We start from the raw sequence: 19922 nt of genomic DNA on the forward strand, positions 1-19922 counted from the left end.
TAGATTCGCTTCTTCATTTGGATTGTATTATATTTACGGATGGATGGAGATTATCCAGTTCTTTTCAGTTTTTACTCTCTCTCCTCTTCTTTTGGATCACGCTCGCTACAGTATCTCTCCTCGCATTTCCTCCTTTACCGTACAACGTTATTATACCATTTCTCTATCTGTTCCTCTCCCCTCATTCTACCCTCTCTCTCATTGCTCCTCTGCGATCTAACCAACCCTCGTTTCTACCCGAAGACCCTTCCTCTCTTCCTCGAGCTGGTGCTCTCGCTTTCGTTGACAATGCTGATACATCGTCGCAACTCTCTCGGTCTGTGACCTGGATGCCGAAAAGTTCTTCTAATTGACAGGGAAAACGAGAATATCGATGCGAGGAGAAGTGCCAACAAGATCGAGAAGAATGGGTAATGCTTAAGCTAATCCGGGAACGTCATGCGCTGTACATTTGATGATGATGCATGCTAACAACCTTCGTCGGAGATTCGATTACGAGGGAATGAACCGGGGAAAGTAGTGAGATTTGGGCTAGTTTCGCAAACGGAGAATGAGTCAGTCAGAGCGTCGAGCAAAGAAGGCGGGCAGGGGGTAGGGACTGACTTGGTATAGATGTCTAAGTGTCGATTGATGTAGTCGGAAGTAGCTGTGGACAAATGCTCACTTCAGCTTCACAGCCTTGAAAGGAGAAAGGGAAACTGGATAGAGAGAAAATGCTCACGATGATCAGCTGGATCGCAACCTATCTTTGGTTCACCTTTTTGATACACGCGAATGTAGCTGAAGACTACACGTCAGCTCGAGATGACTGAGGGAGAAGGAGCGGGAGAGACGTACTCGATTCGTAGAGTTCCAGGAAACGTCAAATCTGCCCAATTCGGAGTCTGAAAAGCTTTCGAAATCGCGAGATTGATATTGATTGACTGTGAACCGTACGCCGTCATCAGTATACGGAAGAGAATGACGAGCAGAAGGAAGTCACCATCGGTTCAGTCGAGATGAGTCTTTGACCAATTTGAGTCTCTTCGTTTGGACCCATCGCAGAAGCGAGAATCCTCCAACTCGCGGTATCGTTCACAAACCAAGTAATACGACCGTCGGGTCCGGGCTCGTATTCGAAACCTATTCGAGAGAGGAAATCGAGTGCGACGTCAATCATCCGAGAAAGCGAAAGGGGAGAGAAATGAATACGGGAGACGAACCATAGCGAGTGTAACCTTTCCCGTCGTACGAGGTCGTGTCGGTGAGAGTGACTAGAGAGCGAACAGTCTCGTCAGGCTCAAGCTCAAAAAGGACGGACGCAAAACGACGATTCGAGAACTCACTGACACTCGCCGATTCCTGGAAGGTAGCTCCTTGGAACGTGTCTACAGAAAAGAAAGGGTCGGGCGGCGGTTAGCGCGAGTCAATCACGAACGAAGAGGGAGAAGCTACTGTACTCACTCTGAAAAGTTCGATTCGAATCAAAGATTGTCGTATGAGGGGTTGTATTCAACCAACGATATCCGGCATCCATCGGAGCGAACTGTTCGTTCAACGTCATCGATTAGCCCTCCTTATCACTAACGAAAAGAGCTGAAAGAAGCACGCCACGAACCTGAATTGATTGTGAAGTCGACCCGGTCCCCCTCCAATCAACCTGTTGTTCCGTCAAATCAATCTCGGGAGCTCCTCTCCCCACCGAGACATTCGGTCCTGGATGATCCTCGCCTGGACAGGTACAGGCAGAGAATCGTTGACCTCGAAGGTAGCTCAATTGACCGCCGTAATCACGGAGACCGGAATGGAGTGCGGCGGAGGGAGTGTGGTTCGAGAAGGTTTGGTTAGGGAGTGTGCCGACGTCGCAGCTACGCAAAAGGGAGAATTGAGCTTGGACTGGAGAAGGGAGACAAATGGGAGAGAGGAGCTCACGAGGTATAACTGTAAGGCCAGACGCCGTCTGTGGGTGACGAGATCAGTGACACTCGGAGCCAGTGTCGATTCGAGTGTAATGATGACTCCTACGCACCATTAGTCGCTCCAAATCCCGCTCGACCCAAGTTTCCCAAAGTCCAAATACCTATCGCGACGAGACGGTTCCTCGTCAGTCCACCAATCTCTCGAGAGTCTCAGTGATGGGAATGCGCAAATACCCGGCCTACTCATTCAAAAAAGAATCAATTCCCTCGTCACGAAAGAACAGAGACTTTCGCGCGAAAGAAAACTGACCAAAACCCCATCGTTTTCGAATCCCCCGGACTCGACATCGCCACCTCGATCAACCCTCCCGTGAAACAAAACTTGTTCCAACTCTGTAACATTCCACTTCGGAAATTCAATCCGTGAATAGGTTCTTGCGAGAGAAGGATTTCGAGTTTCCCATCACGAGTAGTGATAGAGTCGGGGTCGTACCATTCGTAATCTTGAGTTTGCCAGTAATGTAACTACACCTCAATACCCTCTTCGGCGTCAGCGAGAGAAGGGAAGGGAAGGGGAGAGGAGAGAGAGGGAACTCACGTCAACTGCTTCCCAAAAAGGATCGTCTCCTTTCCAGAACGTTCTTCCCTCTCTCTCGAACTCATCACTAAACACCAACCTATACTCCTCCCCATCCCCATCTCCACCCTCACCGAACCCTCTTCTCGTCCATGCTTCCTCCGGCGTATCAACATCAATCAAACCCGGAACGAAAACTTTCGGGACCTGACCACTCGCATTGATTCCTCCTACGTTCCATCCCGTCGGTAATTGCGTCGATCCATGATGAGGGTTCGACCAGGTCCCGAGGATCCCGTAACGAAGGACGGGGTAGATGAGGAGGAGAACGAGGAGGGAGGAGACGACCAGGAAGAGGAAGAATGCGTTGAGGTATTCAAAGGGAGTTTTCTTCCTCCATGAGTGGAGGGACGAGGAGGGAGGGGAGTCATCGAAGGAGTCGAAGGAGGACGAGGAGGAGGAGAGGAATTTGTGATCGCTGAGGTAGAGAGGAGGGATTGGGAACGCTTTCGCTTTCGCTTGACTGGGAGTAGGAGTAGGAGTCGAAGGTTCGGATTGATCGTGGTAGAAATTCGTCGTCGTCGAAGCATCATGAGGGTATGAAGAAGTAGGAGAAAAGAGATCGATTGCGGAATCTGAACCGTGAGAATGAAAAGCTCGACGTTCGACGAGAGGGTTCGAAACGGTCGTCGAGGTCGTGGGGAAAAGGACGGAAGAAGGAGATGGGTAGGGTCCGAATCCTCCTCCGATCAGCCCGGATTGAATACCTGCGATGAACGAGGGAAAACGGAAAATGAGCTTCGTGCAAACTTCGAACGAGGTTCTGAACTCGAATGTCAGGCTCACCTATCGCAGTGTCACTCAATCCCTCATTGACCCCTTCGTTCTGACCTCCACCTCGCTTGCCCACCGTCGTCTCACCGAGAACCGAACGATTCGCTTCCAAACTTGCAGAGCTCAAACGACGACTTTGACAAGGAGTACTGTCCTCCTCCCGCGAGAGATCGAGTGTCGTAGTCGGTTCATTCGAAGCGAGAGGGGAAGAAGAACGCGGAGTCGAATCGAATCGAGGGCGAGCGAAACTCAAAGGAGGAGGAGAAGAGAGAGGGCTTGATTGAGTCGGGTTCGATTCGGCTGAGTCGCATTGAGTAGGAGACATGAGCGAATGAATCTATAACAGTGCTGTTTGTGGAGAGAAGGGAGCAGAGAGCGAGAAGGGGAGATGTCAGCTGAATCGCGAAGCGAGCGAGCGAACAAGCGAGAATGAATGAGAGAGCTGACTTACCGAGAGTGAGAGTCGTGGAGATGCCTAGATGCGTAAGCGAGTCTGTCCGAGCGCAAACGTCGTGAGTAGAGAAAGGAAGAAGAGGAAAGTAGCGCAATTTCGGAGCGAGGTCTCGAGGTCTGAGCGAGCTAAGATCTCGGACCGCGGACATCCCTCTTCGTCTCAAAAATCCGACAAAGTCATTCGAGGAACGATAGTGCAATAGACAAAAGAAAGGGAGAAAAGCGATGTGGAGAACAACACAAACAAGGAAAGGCAAGATCAGATGGAAGGGACGGGATTTTAGGTAACAGAGTATTTAGGTCCTCCTCCACCTTCCGGTACGATCCAAGTGATATCCTGAGTGGGTACCTAGTTCCATCCAACACAGTCGTATCAGCGAATCCTTCCTCGAGAGAGGAGAAGAGAAGAGAAGAAAAGGGAGAGGTGAACGAACCTTTATACTACAAGTTTTACAATGAATACAATTCTGACTATTAATCACCAATTTCTTCCCACTCGCGTCCTCCTCCTGTCCCGATCCTTCCTCGACATCTACGTATTCATAAACGGCAGCGGGACAGACTCGTCCGAGAAGACCAGCATATTCTTCAACGTTTGTTTTGACGTGAGAGGAACGATCGGATTTTTCGAGGTGGAGATGGACGGGTTGATCTTCGGCGTGGTTCGTACCGGTTCGAGAGACGGAGGTGAGGATATCGAAGGAGAGGATACCGTCAGGGGCGGGATAATCGATCGGTTTGAATTGACTATTTCATAATGCTCAAGTCAGTTCTTCTCCTCTCACACAGTCTAGAGAAAGAGCGAGGGAGAGAAGGAGACGAACCTAGCAGGTTTCGTAGCCTCGAAATCTTCCTCCGGGTGATGAAACGTCCAAGGAACTTTTCCTTTCAAAACCATCGAATCCAATCCCGAATACAAAATCCCTCCAAAGTTTCCCAATTTCGAATGGAACGAAGGTCGTAAATTCCTCACTTCTTTCAATTCGTCGGCGATCCACGAGTTCTCGAAGAGAGTTTCGTATTCAGACATGTCGACGGGAGAAGCAGAGGAGGGATCGTAGTCTTCTGGAAGGGATTTGAGGGAGTTGAAGGCGGCGTCGGCGGCGAGCATACCGGACTTCATAGAGGTGTGAGTACCTACCCGATTTCGAGAGAGAGAAACGAGTCAATTCCAGAATGGTAGGAAATCGATTTGAACGATCGAGAAAGGTGAGACTAACCTTTGATTTTAGGTACGTTGAGGAATCCAGCTGAATCACCAATGATACCTCCTCCGGGGAAGGTGAGTTTCGGAATCGATTGCCATCCTCCTTCGTTGAGTGCTCGAGCTCCATATGCGATACATTCTCCTCCTTCGAGTAGATCCGCGAAGAGAGGGTGATGTTTGAGACGCTATCGAGTGAAGGTCAATGTCAGTCAGACAATCCCCTAAGAGAGAGAGAGTCAAAGGAACGAACTTGTAACTCCTTATAAGGAGAAATGTACGGATTCTTGTAATCCAATCCAACGACGATCCCAAGCGATACCATTTCATCCTCCATATGATACAACCAAGTACCACCATACGTTGAATTATCCAGAGGCCATCCGAGAGTATGTTGAACTTTTCCGGGAGAATGTTTCTCTTTTTTGACCTTCCAAACTTCTTTAACTCCCAATCCATAAGTTTGAGGATCTTTCCCTTCTCGTAGGTTAAACTTCTTGATGAGTTGTTTCGATAAAGATCCATGACAACCTTCCGCCAATATCGTCAATTTCGAATGAAATTCCATTCCCGGTTCGAAACTCTCCTTCGGTTTAAACTCCTTATCCAACCCAATCTCGTTCGTTTGTACCCCTCGAATCCCAGTTCCATCTTCGGTGTAGAGGAGTTTAGCCGCCGCGAATCCTGGATAAATTTCAACACCCAATTCTTCGGCTTGTTCGGCTAACCATCGTGTCAACTTCGATAGAGAGATGATGTAGTTCCCTTTGTTCGACATTTGAGGTGGGTGAGGCATCGGGAAGGAACCGGTAGGAGTTAACCAACGCATAGAATCGGATAGGGCGGGTTGGTTCAAAGGCGCTCCGAGTTCTTTCCAGTCCGGAATCAGCTCGTCGAGGGCTTTCGTTTCGATCACAGCTCCAGAGAGGACATGAGCTCCTATAGATCGTCGTCGTCGTCGTCGTCGTCGTTCGTCAGCATCCACTGTAGAGACAGAGAGAGAGAGGAGAGAGAGGGAACTAACCAACTTCAGCTCCCTTCTCCAAAACGACTACCCTAATCTCTTTCTCTTCCTCCTGAGCTTTCTTCATCAACCTGATTGCCGCCGACAGACCCGCCGGTCCCGCACCAACGATACAGACATCAACTTCGTCCGTTACTCGTTCGACATCGTTCAGGTTGAACTCTTGATTGAGAGGTTCTTCTTGTCGAAGAGCCGTCGAGAGAGAGAAGGAACGCGAGACAGAGAAGGGAGTAGGTCGGCGAGGTTGAAGGAGGGGAGATGAAGAGCGTGAAGAAGTGGGGAGGATGGAGATCGAACTCGCGATTCGAGGGACTCGATGCAAGGTTGAGGTCCTACTGCTAAGGACCTGGGTTGTTCTCAGCATCGTATGAGGGGTCGTCGAGATGTAGGATGGAAAGAGAAATGAATTTCTGCCGAATTGGCCGCTCTCATCGTTTTGGGCCAATCGTTGTTCGGCTATTCCATTCACCTTCATACTCGACTCGACTATCGCCAGCACCCTAGAGTCTGTCCCGCTCGAAGGTCAAAAGGTAGCCTAAACGAGCCGACAGGTCCGCGCTTGACTCACTCTCCCTTCCGCCCTTGTCATCACTCAACTACACCTCTCTCTCCCTCCCTTCCTCCTCATCCAGCTACGTAGATGTCGCACTCTCACTCTCACGCCGATCCCTCTCACTCGCACTCTCACGGCGACTCGACAGAAATGTCAATGGAAACGGACGACTCTCAATCATCTCAATCCGAAGGAGCTCATCAAGCTACGGTCGTGGCAACGTTCGATCAATACCGACAATCGTCCTTATCCGCGAATCAAAGACGCCGAGCAGATTATTACGCCCTACCGTTGAGACATAGGGAATTGTTACCCGATTTCAAGGAGTTATTGAACGAGGTACGTTTCTCCTCTCTCTCCCTTTCTCTCTGGACCCCGAGCTGGGGTTCCGAGCTGACTCGTCGAATGCTCGTCACTCTGCACCCTTGCTTAATTGCGCGTTGGAGGAGTGTAGGTAGATGAGAAACTTTCAGAAAATGCTCAATTCGTTCAACTCTTGATCGACTCGAACCCCTTCCCACCACCACCCGACGCAAGTCTCAGCGCCAGAGCTCCTACAGAAGCGGATCATGAGCGACTGAGGAGTACGTTGAGACAATGCGCGAGGGACTGGAGTGAAACCGTTCGTTTGGCTCTCTCGCATCTCTCCCCCTTGGAAAGGAACTGATGCGAAGTACTGATCCGTCCAGGGGAAGAAAGAACGGGATTCAACATACACACCGATCCTCCAAGCGCTGGACCGAGCATTCGAAGGTTTAACGAGGAAAGAGAAATATGAGAAAAAGGTTTTGGTACCGGGAGCTGGATTAGGGAGATTAGCATGGGAGATCGTTCGACTCGGTTACAGCTGTCAAGCGAACGAGTTCTCTCTCCACATGGTTCGGCTTCTCTCCCTCCTTCATCGATCCCTTCTCTTCGTCAGACAAGCTGATCCCGTTTGAGGGTCAATGCAGTTGATCGCTTCTTCGTTCATCCTGAACTCGACGACAAGGGTCAATGAACATGCGATTTATCCTTATTTACATTCGTTCTCGAATATCAGGAATAAGGAGGATCTTCTGAGTCCTTGTTGGATCCCCGATGTTGATCCGAACGAAATCGTCCCATCATCAGAGGACGGCACAGAGGGAGGAGGGGATTTCTCATTCGCCGCAGGGGACTTTCTCGAACTCTACGGAAACGGAACAGGTACGTCGGACTCGCTGTTTTCAGTCCACTCAGGGGGAAAAGAGGAAACTGAAAGACGCGACGACGTACAGGTGATTGGGACGCATGCGTGACTTGTTTCTTTATCGATACCGCAAGATCTATACCTCATTACCTAGAGACCATCTATGGGTTACTGAAACCTGGTGGAGTTTGGATCAATTGTGGTTCGTCTCCCTCTTCCTCTTCTCTCTCCCCCTTTTTCTTCTCAGTAACTGAAGGAGGAAAGAATTGAACAGGACCGACACTATGGCACTTCGAGAACGACCCTCATTCTCGATCAATAGAACTACCCCTAGAGGACGTCAAGGCTTTGGCTCGTAGAATCGGGTTCGAATTCCTCGTACGTTCTTTCTCTCTCCTGTTCAGCAGAAATGAGTGTCGCGTTGCTGACCGCAACGAGAGAGTGTACAGGAGGAGAGAGAACTACAGACTAGTTACACGACGAACCCGAAGAGCTTACTTAGACATGAGTACACGGCGGCGTTTTGGGTTGCGAAGAAACCATGAGAAATAGAATATTGACTACTTATTTCCGTCTTTCGCGGTTACCTGTCGAGCGAGCGGTCAGATATGAGAGTGTAATCGTAGCAAGACTGTCAAGAAGCACTTCAGAGCGAGAAAACCAAAGTTGACCTTTCGCCCTCCAAATCAACTCGCGAACGCGCGGTCCTCTCTTTTCCGAACCTCAACACGTCAAACCCTTCTTTCTCTTCTCTGCCCGCACTGGCTCACTCAACGACACTCGAAAGGGAAGAGGAACAGACTATGCAGTCTTGTCGACGATTAGCAGTCTCTCGTCCTCCTCATCGACCTCATCATTCCCTCAAGGCGACTACTACGCCACCTCGACACGTTCCCGGCTGTGCCGCGATAAAGAGTTGGACTCCGGGAGATCCTATACGATTCAACGACAAGGAGGGAGAAGGAAGAGCGGGAGGAGCAGGGGAATGGAAACCAGGTCAACCGATCAAGTTCGCTCAAGAGGACAAGGCCCGCGTTCAGACATTGATGAGGAAGAGTCCTAGTCCACGTCTGAACGTGTCAAGGTGAGCTCCTTCTTCCGATACTGTCTTGCGCGCTATTTCCCATATGTTGATTCATTCAACTTCTCCCTCTCTCCCCTCCTTAGGCGCAGTAGACTCTCCTCACCAATCGCAACCACCTCTCGAGCAACCCTCAGCACGACTTCCCCGAATTCTTCGTTCGAAGTATCAGGGGAAACGTCCTGGAATCTTTCGAATCGTTGGGAACCTCCTTCTTTCGCTTCGACCGCTGGGCAAGGGGATTTGTCAGGAGGATCTACGGCTGTGTTTGATCATGATAGGAGTTATGCAAAAGTCGGTACAGAGACTCGGGCGCTTCAAGGAGTGACAGGAGCGGGAGAAAGGAAAACGAGAGGGATCAGGGATATTCAGGAGGGCAAGAAGGTGGATGTCGCAGTCCAAACAGACTCGCCAACAATCAAACGACAATTAGTGGAAGCTCCGTCGCAAGCGGAACTCGATCAACTAGTCCAAGGTGTCAATTTCGACGATTTTGAAGATTCATCCGATTTCGAATCCACCTCGCTTCCTCTTCCCGCTCCTTTACCTTCCACCTCTACACCTCCTCAACCTCGGTCTACACGGAAGGTCCAGCTCAGTCAACCAGAAGTCGAGGATTTGTTAGCTGGGATCGATTTTAGTCAGGATTTAGAAATGTCGGATTTCGAAGAACAAGACGAGGAGGAATCGTTTCATTCCGCCTCGAGTTCTCTCGTTATCGTATCCAGCACCACTCCTAACCTACTTCACTCAAGTCAGAACCGAATCTCTTCGCCCCGAATCATCGTCCGTAAAACTCCTCGAACCGTCGCAACTGTTCCTCCTTCTCCTCCCCCCGTTCTGCCAGCACAACCAGACGTATTCACCCTCTCTTCGACTCCTCCAGCAGCTTCTCCTCATCATTGGTCCCCAATACCGCATTTCGCTTCCTCGAGTAAAAATCGGAAACCGTCGTCTCCGTCGACTATCGTTCTTTCTTCTTCTTCTCCACCTCGCCTCTCAGCGTCGACATCAACCTCGATCTACCCTCAGATCCGATTTCATTCAACATCGACATCACAACCTAAGAACGGGAACTTGAAGGAATTGAAGAACTCGAGAGCAGATTGGGATTCCGTCGTCGAATCGATCGAGCTCTCCGCCGAGGAAGACGGAGGAGAAGATTCCGTGGAAATCATCGAGTTTACGCAGAAGAGCTCAAAGACGACAAAGACGATGGCGACAGGGACAGGGAGGAAGGAGGATCTGAAAGGAAAAGGGAAAGCACGAGAACGTGAAGAGAAAGAGAACAAACCCCCTCCAGCTTCATCGTCATCAGCAACCGCTCCGAGACCTGGTTACTTCGTCCGACCTGCTTCTATGCAACAACAACAACCTTCTTCTGCTCCTCTTTCAGTATCGACCTCGCATTTGAATCGAACGACGTCCCAACCTCTTCGGAAACCGCAACCCACCAAACCCTCCACTTCCACCTCTCTATCCCATTCTCGACCCCGCGAACCTCAACGCGAGTCCTTCAAAGGTCGTAACTCTGAAGATCGCTACAAATCCGCTTTGAAACAATACCAGTTGCAACAAAAATGGCCGATTCAATTCGATTACACTACTTGGTCCACTTCCTCCGTCAATGGGAAGAAGAGGAAGGGACCTAGGGTAGTATTTACAACGGATGAGAGGGTCGTCGAGGAGACTTTGAAGACACTTTCTGGGTGAGTTTCTCGTTCCGTTTCAGCAGCTCGTGTTTTCGAAAGCGGATTAGCTGATAATAGGAAAGGTGATTCACAGACCAACAGGGTTCGATCTAGAGTGGAACGCTTATGAAGTCAAGAGTAGAGGACAAGGGAGAACTGCATTGGTACAGATTTGCGATCAGGAAACGATCTTGCTCGTTCAAGTAGCGAAGATGAAAAGTACGTCGATCTCTTGGTTTACCTGTCTACTCATGTGAACGTGGGATGACTGATGTGTCAAGATGATCAACGTACGGTAGGTTTCCCGAGATCGTTGAAAGAGTTCATTGAGGATCCCAAGAAGATTAAACTTGGAGTTCAAATCGCCGGTTCGTCGCTCGCTCAATCCTCTTCCTCTCTCGCTATAGCTGACTCCTCCAAACGCTCTGTAGGTGACGCTCGAAAACTCACTCGAGATTTCAACCATCAACCCCGAGGACTTCTCGAGCTCAACGACCTCACGAAACGTTACGATCCTTCACGTCACATCGGTCGAACGGGTCCCTTGATCGGTCTACAAGATCTCGTTGGGATGTACTTGGATACGTATTTACCGAAGGAGAGGAAAGTGAGATGTGGGGTTTGGAGTGGTGATTTGACGGAGGAACAGAAGATTTGTCAGTTCCTTTTCACTCGTTCTAAGCTCTGCGTCAATGAGGACCAGTGTTGAGATCAATTGGTGTCGACAGATGGTGCAAACGATGTCTACTCTTCGTTACAAGTTCTCCGAGCTCTACAATCCCTCATTGAATCTTCCACTGGATCACCTCTCGATCTCTACGAGTTCACTACACCCCGCTTAACTCCTCTCTCTCCCTCTTCCGCCGCTCCTACACGCTCATACCCCCGACCCGTCGTTTTTCCCTCCTCGACCTCAATCACAGATTCCCCAAAATCTATCCTCGATTCCCTCCCTCCTCGTAAACTCGAATCCTACACTCTGTTCCAATCCTCCAAATTGTCACTCCCCGAAATAGCTACCCGAATGTCTCAAACGAATTCGATTAAACAAACTTCGGTACTCTGGAACTTGCTCGGATTGTATTCGTCGACTCGAGAAGAAACGACGATCGAGTGGGATGAGGAGAGGTTGGTGGAGGCGGTTGAGGGGATTGGGGGACTGTGGACGGGGAGAATGAGGGAGGAACATGAAGGGACTGTGAACAAATTGAGGGAGAAGATTGCGAGTAATCGAGAATGAAAATCCGAGTGACCCGGTCTGTATATTAAATTTCTTTGACATGGATTGAATTGTTGTTGTTGTCCTCGCAATTTGCCAACATTAGAAGCAGCTTGTCAAAAGTCACCTGAGAAACCTCATTGCGAAGAGAGTCAGACTTGAGATTTTTTGCGAACTCTTGGCGAACGCGAACGAAGAACGAACGCACCTCCTTTTCTCTCTACTCTTCGGCTCCCCTCTACTATGAATGGCTCTGCGATCAAACAGTAAAGAACGACGTTCCCATCGACCTCGAGGGACTTCCCCTTCTTCCACCTACCTAGATCATCACTCTTCTCATCATCCAACTCCACCTGGTTCACCGCTCTCACCTCGTTCCCCTCGACGTGGAGGTTCACCTGGAGTAGCTACTACTACGAATTCACTGTAAGTCTACACTCCTCGCTCTGCACTTTGGCACGGGCTGACGCGTAAGGAGGGAGTAGGCTGAGGAGATTGAGGAGGAACCGAATTGGTCTAATCGTCCTCATTTCGACCTGTTCAATCATCTGCCTATTCCTCTACTGGTCCAGTACTCCCTCTGAGACTTCGAGAACGAACCCGACAAATGGGAGGAAGAATCATTCGTTCGTAGAAGGTTTGATTCATCCAAATTTCGATTTCGATCATCATTACCCGGACGAACCTGAACAAGCGCTCTCACAACACCACCACCAGGAACATACAACAACAACAATAGAAGAGGAAGAGGAGGAAGAGGGAGAAGAGGAGGAGGAGGAGACAAAGGAGGTGGGGGAGGAATGGAAACGAGTTTTACCTTCGACGAATCCCCCTTCTTCTCAACCGACTGCGATCCCGTTCCTCCCTTATTCTTGCGATCCTTGTTCAACTACATCTTCTCTACTCGAAGATTCGCTCTCCCCTCCAGTCTGCACGAAGTATCAACCCCAATCGACAATCTCCGATCAAGGCGTCAAAACTATCTCGACTCCTTCACTCTCGTCCGACGTGCTCGAAAGGGGAGTCATGTTTGAAGGAACGGGGAGGGATGTTAGAAGAGTGTTGAAGCGAGCGGTTAAGAGTAGTTTGTATGGAGTCAAGCGGGAACGAGAGGAAGGAGGCGAGAATTTAGGGAAATTTCAAGATGAGGAATCATTTCGTATTCTCATTCTCGGTGGATCAGGTTCGTCTCCTTCATCCTTTCATCCAGTTTCAGCCGGAATGTACCTGATGTGGGGTATGAAACGGGCAGTATCGAATTGTCGAGGAGTCGATCAAAAAACGACTTGTTGGCACGCTCGAGTCTTGAGATGGTTTCAACAAACTTTACCGATGGAAGGGGATCGGGAGTTGGTACCCGAGGTGCCTTCGGGACTCGTCACGAAAGAACCTATAGGAGGTCCTACTCGACTCGATCAACACAGAGAAAATCGAAGGAAAGTGAAACGATCGTCCGAGGGGATCGTCGAGGTCGAAGGGAGACGGAACCTGAAACGAGCGGTAGGGAAGGGAAAGCGTGACTCTTCGAAGAAGAAGAAGAAATCTCGAAAGAAGACGAAGAAGAAACCGTCCTCCTCGACTTCTCGACAACGACCTTCGACTCGACTCATCAACGGTTCGAAATCCGCCACTGGATCGTCCTTCTTCGCCTATTGTTACTCTTCCGAGATGGCTCTTCGTGGGAAGAACTTCGAATTAGGCTCGCAAGGACCCGATTTAATCATTCTCGAATATGGAGTCAACGACGTTTATCCTCACGACGAAATCGCGATCAGAGATTTCGAAAAACATCTTCGACAACTCAAAGCACTACCTTCGAAACCTGCCGTGATCGTATTGGAAGCGGCTAGTTTGTTGTTGGCTACGACTACGGGGTTTGAGAAGAATGCGGAATATTTACATTTACCTCCAGCTCAATTCTACGACGTTCCGGTTCTTTCGGTTAAACAATCACTCTTCACTGGAGGAGGAGGAGCAACGAAGGGGGATCTGAAGATGAAGGATTTGTTCTTACCTGATCAACATCATCCGAACGAAAGAGGACACGAATTAATGGCCGACGTTTTGATCGCTTACCTCGAACGACAACTCTGTTCAACACAATCTGAAATCCTCTCAACTGCGAATACTCGACTACGTTCACAAGGATCAAATGTCGCGAGGAGGGAAGTCGAACCCGAGGTGGATATCGGGAGGAGATCAGAAGAAGTTCCGGTTTCGTTACCGAGGAGAAGTCTGTTCACTCCTTATCCTGCGAAAGAGGGTCTTGAGGAGGAGTGGGAACTACCGGAACCGAGATGTCTTCAAGTTGGGAACTCGAAGGAGACTGTCGAACCGATTCGGAATAACGGGTGAGAAGCTCAGTCTCTCCCTCTCTCTTGATGACTCTCGAGCTTATAAAGTTGTCAGTAGATGGGAGAAATTCGGCTGGGCACGAGATAAACAGTACCTCGTCGCTTCTAAACCCGGTTCAAGCGTAACTTTCGAAATCGAAGTTGGGAAAGGCGGAACTATTCTCGCCGACTGGCTCCGTTCTCGATTCTACGATCTCGGGGACGTTTCCGTCTGTATGTCCACTCTCTCCCTCTCCTCGTTCCTCTCTCTATTGCTGATGGAAATCACCTTTCGTCGTTAGATTTGGACGAAGATCGTTCGAAAGCCGTCACTCTAACGGGATACTGGGACCTCGGATGGTCAATCGGAGTTCCAACCGAGATCTTTACGGGTATCGCAGCAGGTCTGCATCGAATCACGTTTGAGGTCTTGGGCGAGAAGGAATCTAGTCATCCGAATCGGAAAACTAGTTTTCGATTGATTGGAATCATTTCAACTTGAGCCTCTCGAGCGTGTAGATAGTTTGTTTTTCTTTAGATATCTCTTATATATACCCTATAAACTGAATTGCTTGCAACCCACCACTTGTCTCTACTACTATCAAATGAACTTGGTTGACGTGTCTTCCGGTTGAGAGCGAAGAGCGGAGCCGAACGAAAGTTTCTTGTCTCTCTCCACCTTTCTCTCTCTACCTCTCACTCTCTCGCTTACCTTACAAGATACACGATGACTGCCTCTACGGATACCATGCTACTCGAAATCAGAGCTCCCTTCGCTGTCATCACTTTTGTACGTTTCTCCCCTCTTCCTCTCTCTCCCGTCTCCTCAGCTCACTCCTCCTCGCTCCGATAGAACACACCAGCGAAGAAGAATGCGATGGATACTATCCTCTGTCAGTTCTCCTTCCTCTCCCTCGAGTCCGAGAGCTTCCCCCGTCCGTCGACTTGTTGAATCTTCACTGAACAATCCCGCTTTCCCTCGACTGTAGACAAGAGGTTGTCAGCTCTGTTGCAACAAGTCGATAAGATGGAGGAAGTGAAGATTACGGTATTGACTGGGAATGGAGATTTCTTTTCGGTAAGTCGTCTCCCGTTCGATTTTGCTTTTCTGAGTTTTCCGTTTGGCTCACTCGATTCTGGGGACTTTAGGCTGGAGCAGATGTTAAAGCCGCTAGAGCTTCTTTCGATGATCCTGAAGCCCGAGTAAGCCTCCTCCTCTCTACCTCTTCCGCGAGAGAAGGGATTTGAGCTAAACTTCCGTTTTCTTCTCCGTTCAGATCAATTCCCTCAAGCGTCTAACGGAAGGCAACATGGACCTCGGTCGTGCGTTCTATCAACACTCGAAGGTCCTCGTCGCTGCGTTGAATGGGCCAGCGATCGGTCTTTCCGCTGGACTTCTCGGTGTGAGCTTGTTCTTCTTCCCCTTTCTTCCTCCGCCGTGAGCTCAGCTGACTCCGAATGGATGGTTACGATCTCCAGCATGTTGACTTGATCTACTGCGTCGAGAGCGCGTACTTGTTGACCCCTTTCAGCGCGATTTCACTCGTGTGCGAAGGAGGAGCATCTGAAACGTTTCCTCGACGAATGGGGCTTGCAAAAGCGAATGAGTTCGGCTCTCTCACTGATCAGTTGCAGCTGTAGACTTGAATTGATCTACTGGGTCCTGAACAGGGCTCTATTGATGGGAAAGAAGTTGTCGTCGCGAGAGTTGGAGCAATGCGGATTCGTCAACAAAGTTTTCCCGAATCAAACGGACGGGAAGTTTGGTGAGACTGTCATCAAATACCTCGAGGAACAATTCGCCGGCAAAGATCTCGAAGCAGTAAGCTTTTCCTCTCCACACTCTTCTCGCCTCGCCAGCTGATCTCTTTCTCGCCTCCAGGTTTTGATTTCGAAACAACTCATTAAAGCCACATACTCCAATTCCGACCTCGCAAACATTCGAGAAGTGTTCGAAGGAGCCGAACGATTCGCAACGGGGAAACCTCAAGCCGTGTTCGCGAAACTTGCCGCGAAAACCATTCGTCACAAACTCTAAGAGGAGATTTCTCCTCTCTTCTCTTCTTTATCTTGATACCTTATTTTGTGCTGTGATTTATTTTGTTTTCGTGAGGGAGATGGTGTATTGCAAAGTGATTTTTAAGCTCTAGGGGTATCGGTTCTTTTTTGCAAGGGATTAGGAGGAAGAGGTTTCTAGCCCGAATTGCTCTTTGATCTTCTTCACTGCTTCAGGGTTACCGGTATTCTGTGCGAACACAAAGAGCGTTAGTCAGGTGAGCTAGTCGTCGGAACAGGGAGAACGTCGCAAGGTACTTTTGTCAATTCATCCGAAATCTTGACGCAGTACTCGTTATCGATCTTGTACAACTTGATCACCATGTTGAGCTGTCGACACCATCTTGCCCGATTAGTACAACCTCGCCGGTGAGGAAATCTGGCCAAGACCGTGCTTACAGCTTTCGACGCTTCTCCTTCACTTCGAACTGCTCCTTCTCCTGGTGTATCTTGTTTCACAGGTCCTCCCTCGACGCGTTTGAAGTCTATCGGAGTACCAACCGTCAGAGGCAGAACTGATTAAGGGAATGAAAGAAAGGAAAGATGCTCACCGTTTGTGAAATGAGTTCCGACTCCGAATGAACAACCAACTCCAGCTTCGTCTGAGGCTTTATTGAGTTCTTTGCATTTCTCGACATCTAGTGCGTCAGAGAATACGATAACCTCTATTTGATATCACTCCGAAGTGAGAGGATATCGGGAGAGAGAGAGAGAGGGCGAGAAGAATATATAAGAACGAGTCAACTGATGCTCCCTCGTTCGTGAGATAAATAACGAGAACGCACTCTTCTTCGGATCCGCTCCAATTTTGACAAAAACTTCTTTCGCCGCCTGTAAGAACTGTAAAGGGTCTCCCGAATCTTGTCGAAGTCCTTTCCATCTCTTCGCTCGTTCAGGGTCGCCGACGAAATCTGTGGTGCCGAATCGAAAGCTCTATTCATACAGTTTCTCGTGTAGGAGTAGAAGCTGAAGACATAGGACGCACCTTCGAAGAAAGGTTTGGTGGTGAAAGTATCGGTGAGAGCGATGCTTAGCGATCCGTCGGGGTAGATCTACGACATTCAAGGATCAGCGCGGAACCCAGGGCGAGATGACAGCCGGGGTGATGGTGATTTACCCTTTCCCAAGCGTCCATAGCTCGTCCGTTGCAATGATCGTATCCTTCGAACGCAGCCTGTACGTGTCAACAAACGAGTCAGTCGATGACAGTGCCACGTCGAGACTGGTATCGAATTGAAGAGACGTACGATTCCCATGATCCATTCATGTGCGATCGTTCCAACCGGGTTCAAATCGTATTTCTGAGCGAAATGTACGTTTGAAGTTCCCGCCAATTTCCCTCCTCCTACTGTTCCTGCTCCACTTCCAAACTCTTTGTCGGCGGAGATGAGACCTCGAATGATGATATCGTGTGCGAGTTGGGTGCGTCGACGACGAGAACCGAATTCGGAAACGATACAACCGGAAGTAAAGAGTTTTTTCCCTTTCACACGGGCATTCTCTGTGGTCAATCGCGCTCAAGAGCTGAGTCGATGAGTCTATCATCTGACTGACTGTTGAGAGAGAAAGGCGCACCGAATTGACCAACATAATCCCAATTTTGATCTTGTTCGGTGAAGTAGGCTTCGGAAATGATCGACATTAGCGGAACCTACACGGGTTGGATAGCGTTGTCAGCGACGAGCTTCGTTGACTCAGTTCATGGGAGAAAAGGTCACCTCGCAGAGAATCTTCAATTGAGCACGGAAAGAGCGGTACCATCAGTTTTCCTGTCTCAAGCAACTCTGATAGTCCCGGACCCACTCACAGTCTCACACCATAGTCCAGTAATCTCAATCTCAAAGTTACCGACCTCTTCGCCGCCATCCGTGGCAGTAGGCACCCATTTGATTTCGACTTGTTCTTTCGGATTGAACCTGAACTTTTCTAGGTAGTCGAGGTAAGAAGAGGGGAAATAGGGGCACCGTTTCTCTAACCATCCACGTTCTGCTCGAGTTAGACTGAGGGTTGAGAGATCTGTACGAGAACGAAAGAGGCGAAGAAAACGAAAATGGTTAGTTTTCGAGCTTGCTCGGTTCCGCCTTTGATTCTAGCGCTGCGTGGATGATAGAGGACGGTACTCACTCTCTACAGCCTTCAGTACAGCCTCATGCACCTTCTTCGTAAAGCTTTGTTGTCCGCGATTCGTGAATCGATACTTCACTTCCACCTCGGGAAACGTTTCAAGCACGGCACGTTGCATCGTGAGTTTGTACAAGTCGGTATCGAGGATCGATTCGATGTAACCTCGCGACGCGGGAGGGGAGGCGTAACTCATTTTGGTGATTGTTGAACGAGAGAGCAGGGAAAGTAGGAAGAACGAGAAAGCCGGCGTTGCAGTGGGAGGAGGTGGTCGATAGTCGAGCTCTTGAGCTGTTGGGGGCTTGTCGTCGGTTCTCGAGTGCTTGATAGGCAGTGAAGAGAAGATTAGTTGACCGAGATTGAAACTGCTTGGAATGAGCGGCGGCGAGCTTGTCCTAGCTTGCTCGAGCTGATGCTTGTCGACGAGTGCTGAGTAGCTGGATCGAGTCGGGAAGCGAAGTCTGAGAGAATGAGCTGAAGTCGTCCGTTTCGCAAAAGATCATTAATTCATTCGGCACGGAATGACATCTCGCTTTAATCACTAATGAGGCTACGTATGCAGCGGCAAGCAAAGCGTGAGGTAATAAAGTACGGAGGGTGACATTGGATGAAATACATGAAGAGAGGTAGAAATGGGGAATTGTGCGAAAACTATGGAATTTCTTCTTCACCTAGCCTCTACTCCCTCCTTCTGCTCTCGCTTCTTCTTGCACCTTCTCCAGAACTCCTTCGAGCCTAAACTCCTGCACCAATCGTCTTGGCGACTCTCCCAGATAATCTCTACATTCTTCTTGCCGGCCTGATCCTCTATTTTCCTGATCTCCTCTGCCTCTTCCGATTTTCCGTGGAGGTCGTAGCCTATCCTCCCTGGCCGACCGTCAAAGTCAAGGTAGAGCTCCTTCAACGCGGTAGAGTGGGCGAGGAGATCTTCGACGAGCTCTAGAGCCATTTTGACGTGAGAGCGACGAGGAGTCGTCCTTCCGCCTTCGACATCGACACGAATTTGGACGTGAGCGTACGAGAGGGTCGGGTCAAGAGATGAAGAAGGCGTGCCCCACCAACTGGTCGATTCATGAAAACCAAGATCGAGAAGGAAAGGAACGGGATAAGCGAGAGAGTCGTCGAGGATCGGACGATCAACGTTTGCGACTTGACGGCTGACGGGATAAACTTGGTCCGCGACGATGCAATCGAGCTGAAGAGCGAGAGAATGTTCGATTGGGACGTATTGACGGGCACCTATCTGCATCTGGCGAATCGCCAAGATTCGCAGGGACGGGAGATGCGATGTCGAAAGGAAGCTGGAGGATCCTTCCGAGGAACCATCGGAAGTGTCGATGTCGACCATGTCCAATGAGAGCTCGACAAGTTGAGGAAGAACGAGGTGGGTCCACCCGCTCAGCTCACAGTCCTCGAATGCGAGTCTCGCGAGATCTGCAAGCAGGCCGAGGGCATCAACTTCAATTCATTGGCTTCTTTGGCTCCAAAACCAGGAAAGGACCTACGTTGAAGTCGTCCGAGGATCCCCAAGTCAAGGTCTCCGCGAACAGCTCTCAATCGAGTCAGGTTGGCGAAACGGTTCATCGAGCCCGGAAAAGTTGGGCATCCGAGAGGGTTTCCATACGTCAAGCTTTGGACCTTGTCGACAACACCCGCATCCGAGATCGCGAACAGTTCCTCCTGGTTCCTACATACAACCTTTTGAGGG

General features: G+C 49.6%; 8 protein-coding genes across 8 annotated transcripts; 4 read left to right on the forward strand and 4 right to left on the reverse strand.

Moving 5' to 3' along the window:
* Nucleotides 1–467: 467 nt before the first annotated feature.
* JCM6883_003809 (uncharacterized protein) lies at nt 468–3634 on the reverse strand (the record flags this gene model as incomplete). The annotated part of the gene is made up of 15 exons (XM_076628780.1): nt 468–531; nt 604–646; nt 722–780; nt 838–923; nt 983–1122; nt 1203–1253; nt 1326–1367; nt 1444–1525; nt 1598–1847; nt 1912–1939; nt 2009–2059; nt 2133–2137; nt 2209–2423; nt 2497–3242; nt 3322–3634. 15 exons carry the CDS (start codon nt 3632–3634, stop codon nt 468–470), a joined length of 2175 nt encoding a protein of 724 aa, XP_076491516.1.
* Nucleotides 3635–4042: 408 nt separating this feature from the next.
* Nucleotides 4043–6354, reverse strand: CIR2 (electron-transferring-flavoprotein dehydrogenase; the record flags this gene model as incomplete). Its single annotated transcript, XM_076628781.1, has 6 exons — nt 4043–4111; nt 4197–4509; nt 4587–4899; nt 4983–5154; nt 5220–5905; nt 5991–6354. The coding sequence occupies 6 exons, from the start codon at nt 6352–6354 to the stop codon at nt 4043–4045; spliced, it is 1917 nt and encodes a 638-aa protein (XP_076491517.1).
* A 276-nt stretch (nt 6355–6630) lies between these two features.
* Nucleotides 6631–8259, forward strand: JCM6883_003811 (carnosine N-methyltransferase family protein; the record flags this gene model as incomplete). Its single annotated transcript, XM_076628782.1, has 7 exons — nt 6631–6882; nt 6998–7165; nt 7233–7421; nt 7497–7731; nt 7803–7916; nt 7989–8092; nt 8164–8259. The coding sequence occupies 7 exons, from the start codon at nt 6631–6633 to the stop codon at nt 8257–8259; spliced, it is 1158 nt and encodes a 385-aa protein (XP_076491518.1).
* Nucleotides 8260–8517: 258 nt separating this feature from the next.
* JCM6883_003812 (3'-5' exonuclease) lies at nt 8518–11726 on the forward strand (the record flags this gene model as incomplete). The annotated part of the gene is made up of 6 exons (XM_076628783.1): nt 8518–8798; nt 8882–10504; nt 10581–10705; nt 10768–10854; nt 10918–11142; nt 11215–11726. 6 exons carry the CDS (start codon nt 8518–8520, stop codon nt 11724–11726), a joined length of 2853 nt encoding a protein of 950 aa, XP_076491519.1.
* Nucleotides 11727–11952: 226 nt separating this feature from the next.
* Nucleotides 11953–14540, forward strand: JCM6883_003813 (SGNH/GDSL hydrolase family protein; the record flags this gene model as incomplete). Its single annotated transcript, XM_076628784.1, has 5 exons — nt 11953–12131; nt 12191–12888; nt 12958–14056; nt 14118–14272; nt 14341–14540. The coding sequence occupies 5 exons, from the start codon at nt 11953–11955 to the stop codon at nt 14538–14540; spliced, it is 2331 nt and encodes a 776-aa protein (XP_076491520.1).
* Nucleotides 14541–14765: 225 nt separating this feature from the next.
* On the forward strand, nt 14766–16076 carry JCM6883_003814 (enoyl-CoA hydratase/isomerase family protein; the record flags this gene model as incomplete). Its single annotated transcript, XM_076628785.1, has 8 exons — nt 14766–14828; nt 14892–14931; nt 15028–15116; nt 15188–15241; nt 15316–15441; nt 15518–15645; nt 15710–15860; nt 15921–16076. 8 exons carry the CDS (start codon nt 14766–14768, stop codon nt 16074–16076), a joined length of 807 nt encoding a protein of 268 aa, XP_076491521.1.
* Nucleotides 16077–16214: 138 nt separating this feature from the next.
* On the reverse strand, nt 16215–18410 carry NPT1 (nicotinate phosphoribosyltransferase; the record flags this gene model as incomplete). The annotated part of the gene is made up of 11 exons (XM_076628786.1): nt 16215–16283; nt 16352–16423; nt 16493–16578; nt 16645–16758; nt 16879–17004; nt 17079–17145; nt 17211–17267; nt 17341–17594; nt 17669–17744; nt 17901–18109; nt 18218–18410. 11 exons carry the CDS (start codon nt 18408–18410, stop codon nt 16215–16217), a joined length of 1323 nt encoding a protein of 440 aa, XP_076491522.1.
* Nucleotides 18411–18881: 471 nt separating this feature from the next.
* On the reverse strand, nt 18882–19463 carry JCM6883_003816 (uncharacterized protein; the record flags this gene model as incomplete). The annotated part of the gene is made up of 1 exon (XM_076628787.1): nt 18882–19463. The coding sequence occupies one exon, from the start codon at nt 19461–19463 to the stop codon at nt 18882–18884; it is 582 nt and encodes a 193-aa protein (XP_076491523.1).
* Nucleotides 19464–19922: the final 459 nt, after the last annotated feature.

Source organism: Sporobolomyces salmoneus (assembly GCF_050403485.1).
Source record: "Sporobolomyces salmoneus JCM6883 DNA, S_salmoneus_JCM6883_v1_ctg2, whole genome shotgun sequence".
Classification (NCBI taxonomy): Eukaryota; Fungi; Basidiomycota; class Microbotryomycetes; order Sporidiobolales; family Sporidiobolaceae; genus Sporobolomyces; species Sporobolomyces salmoneus.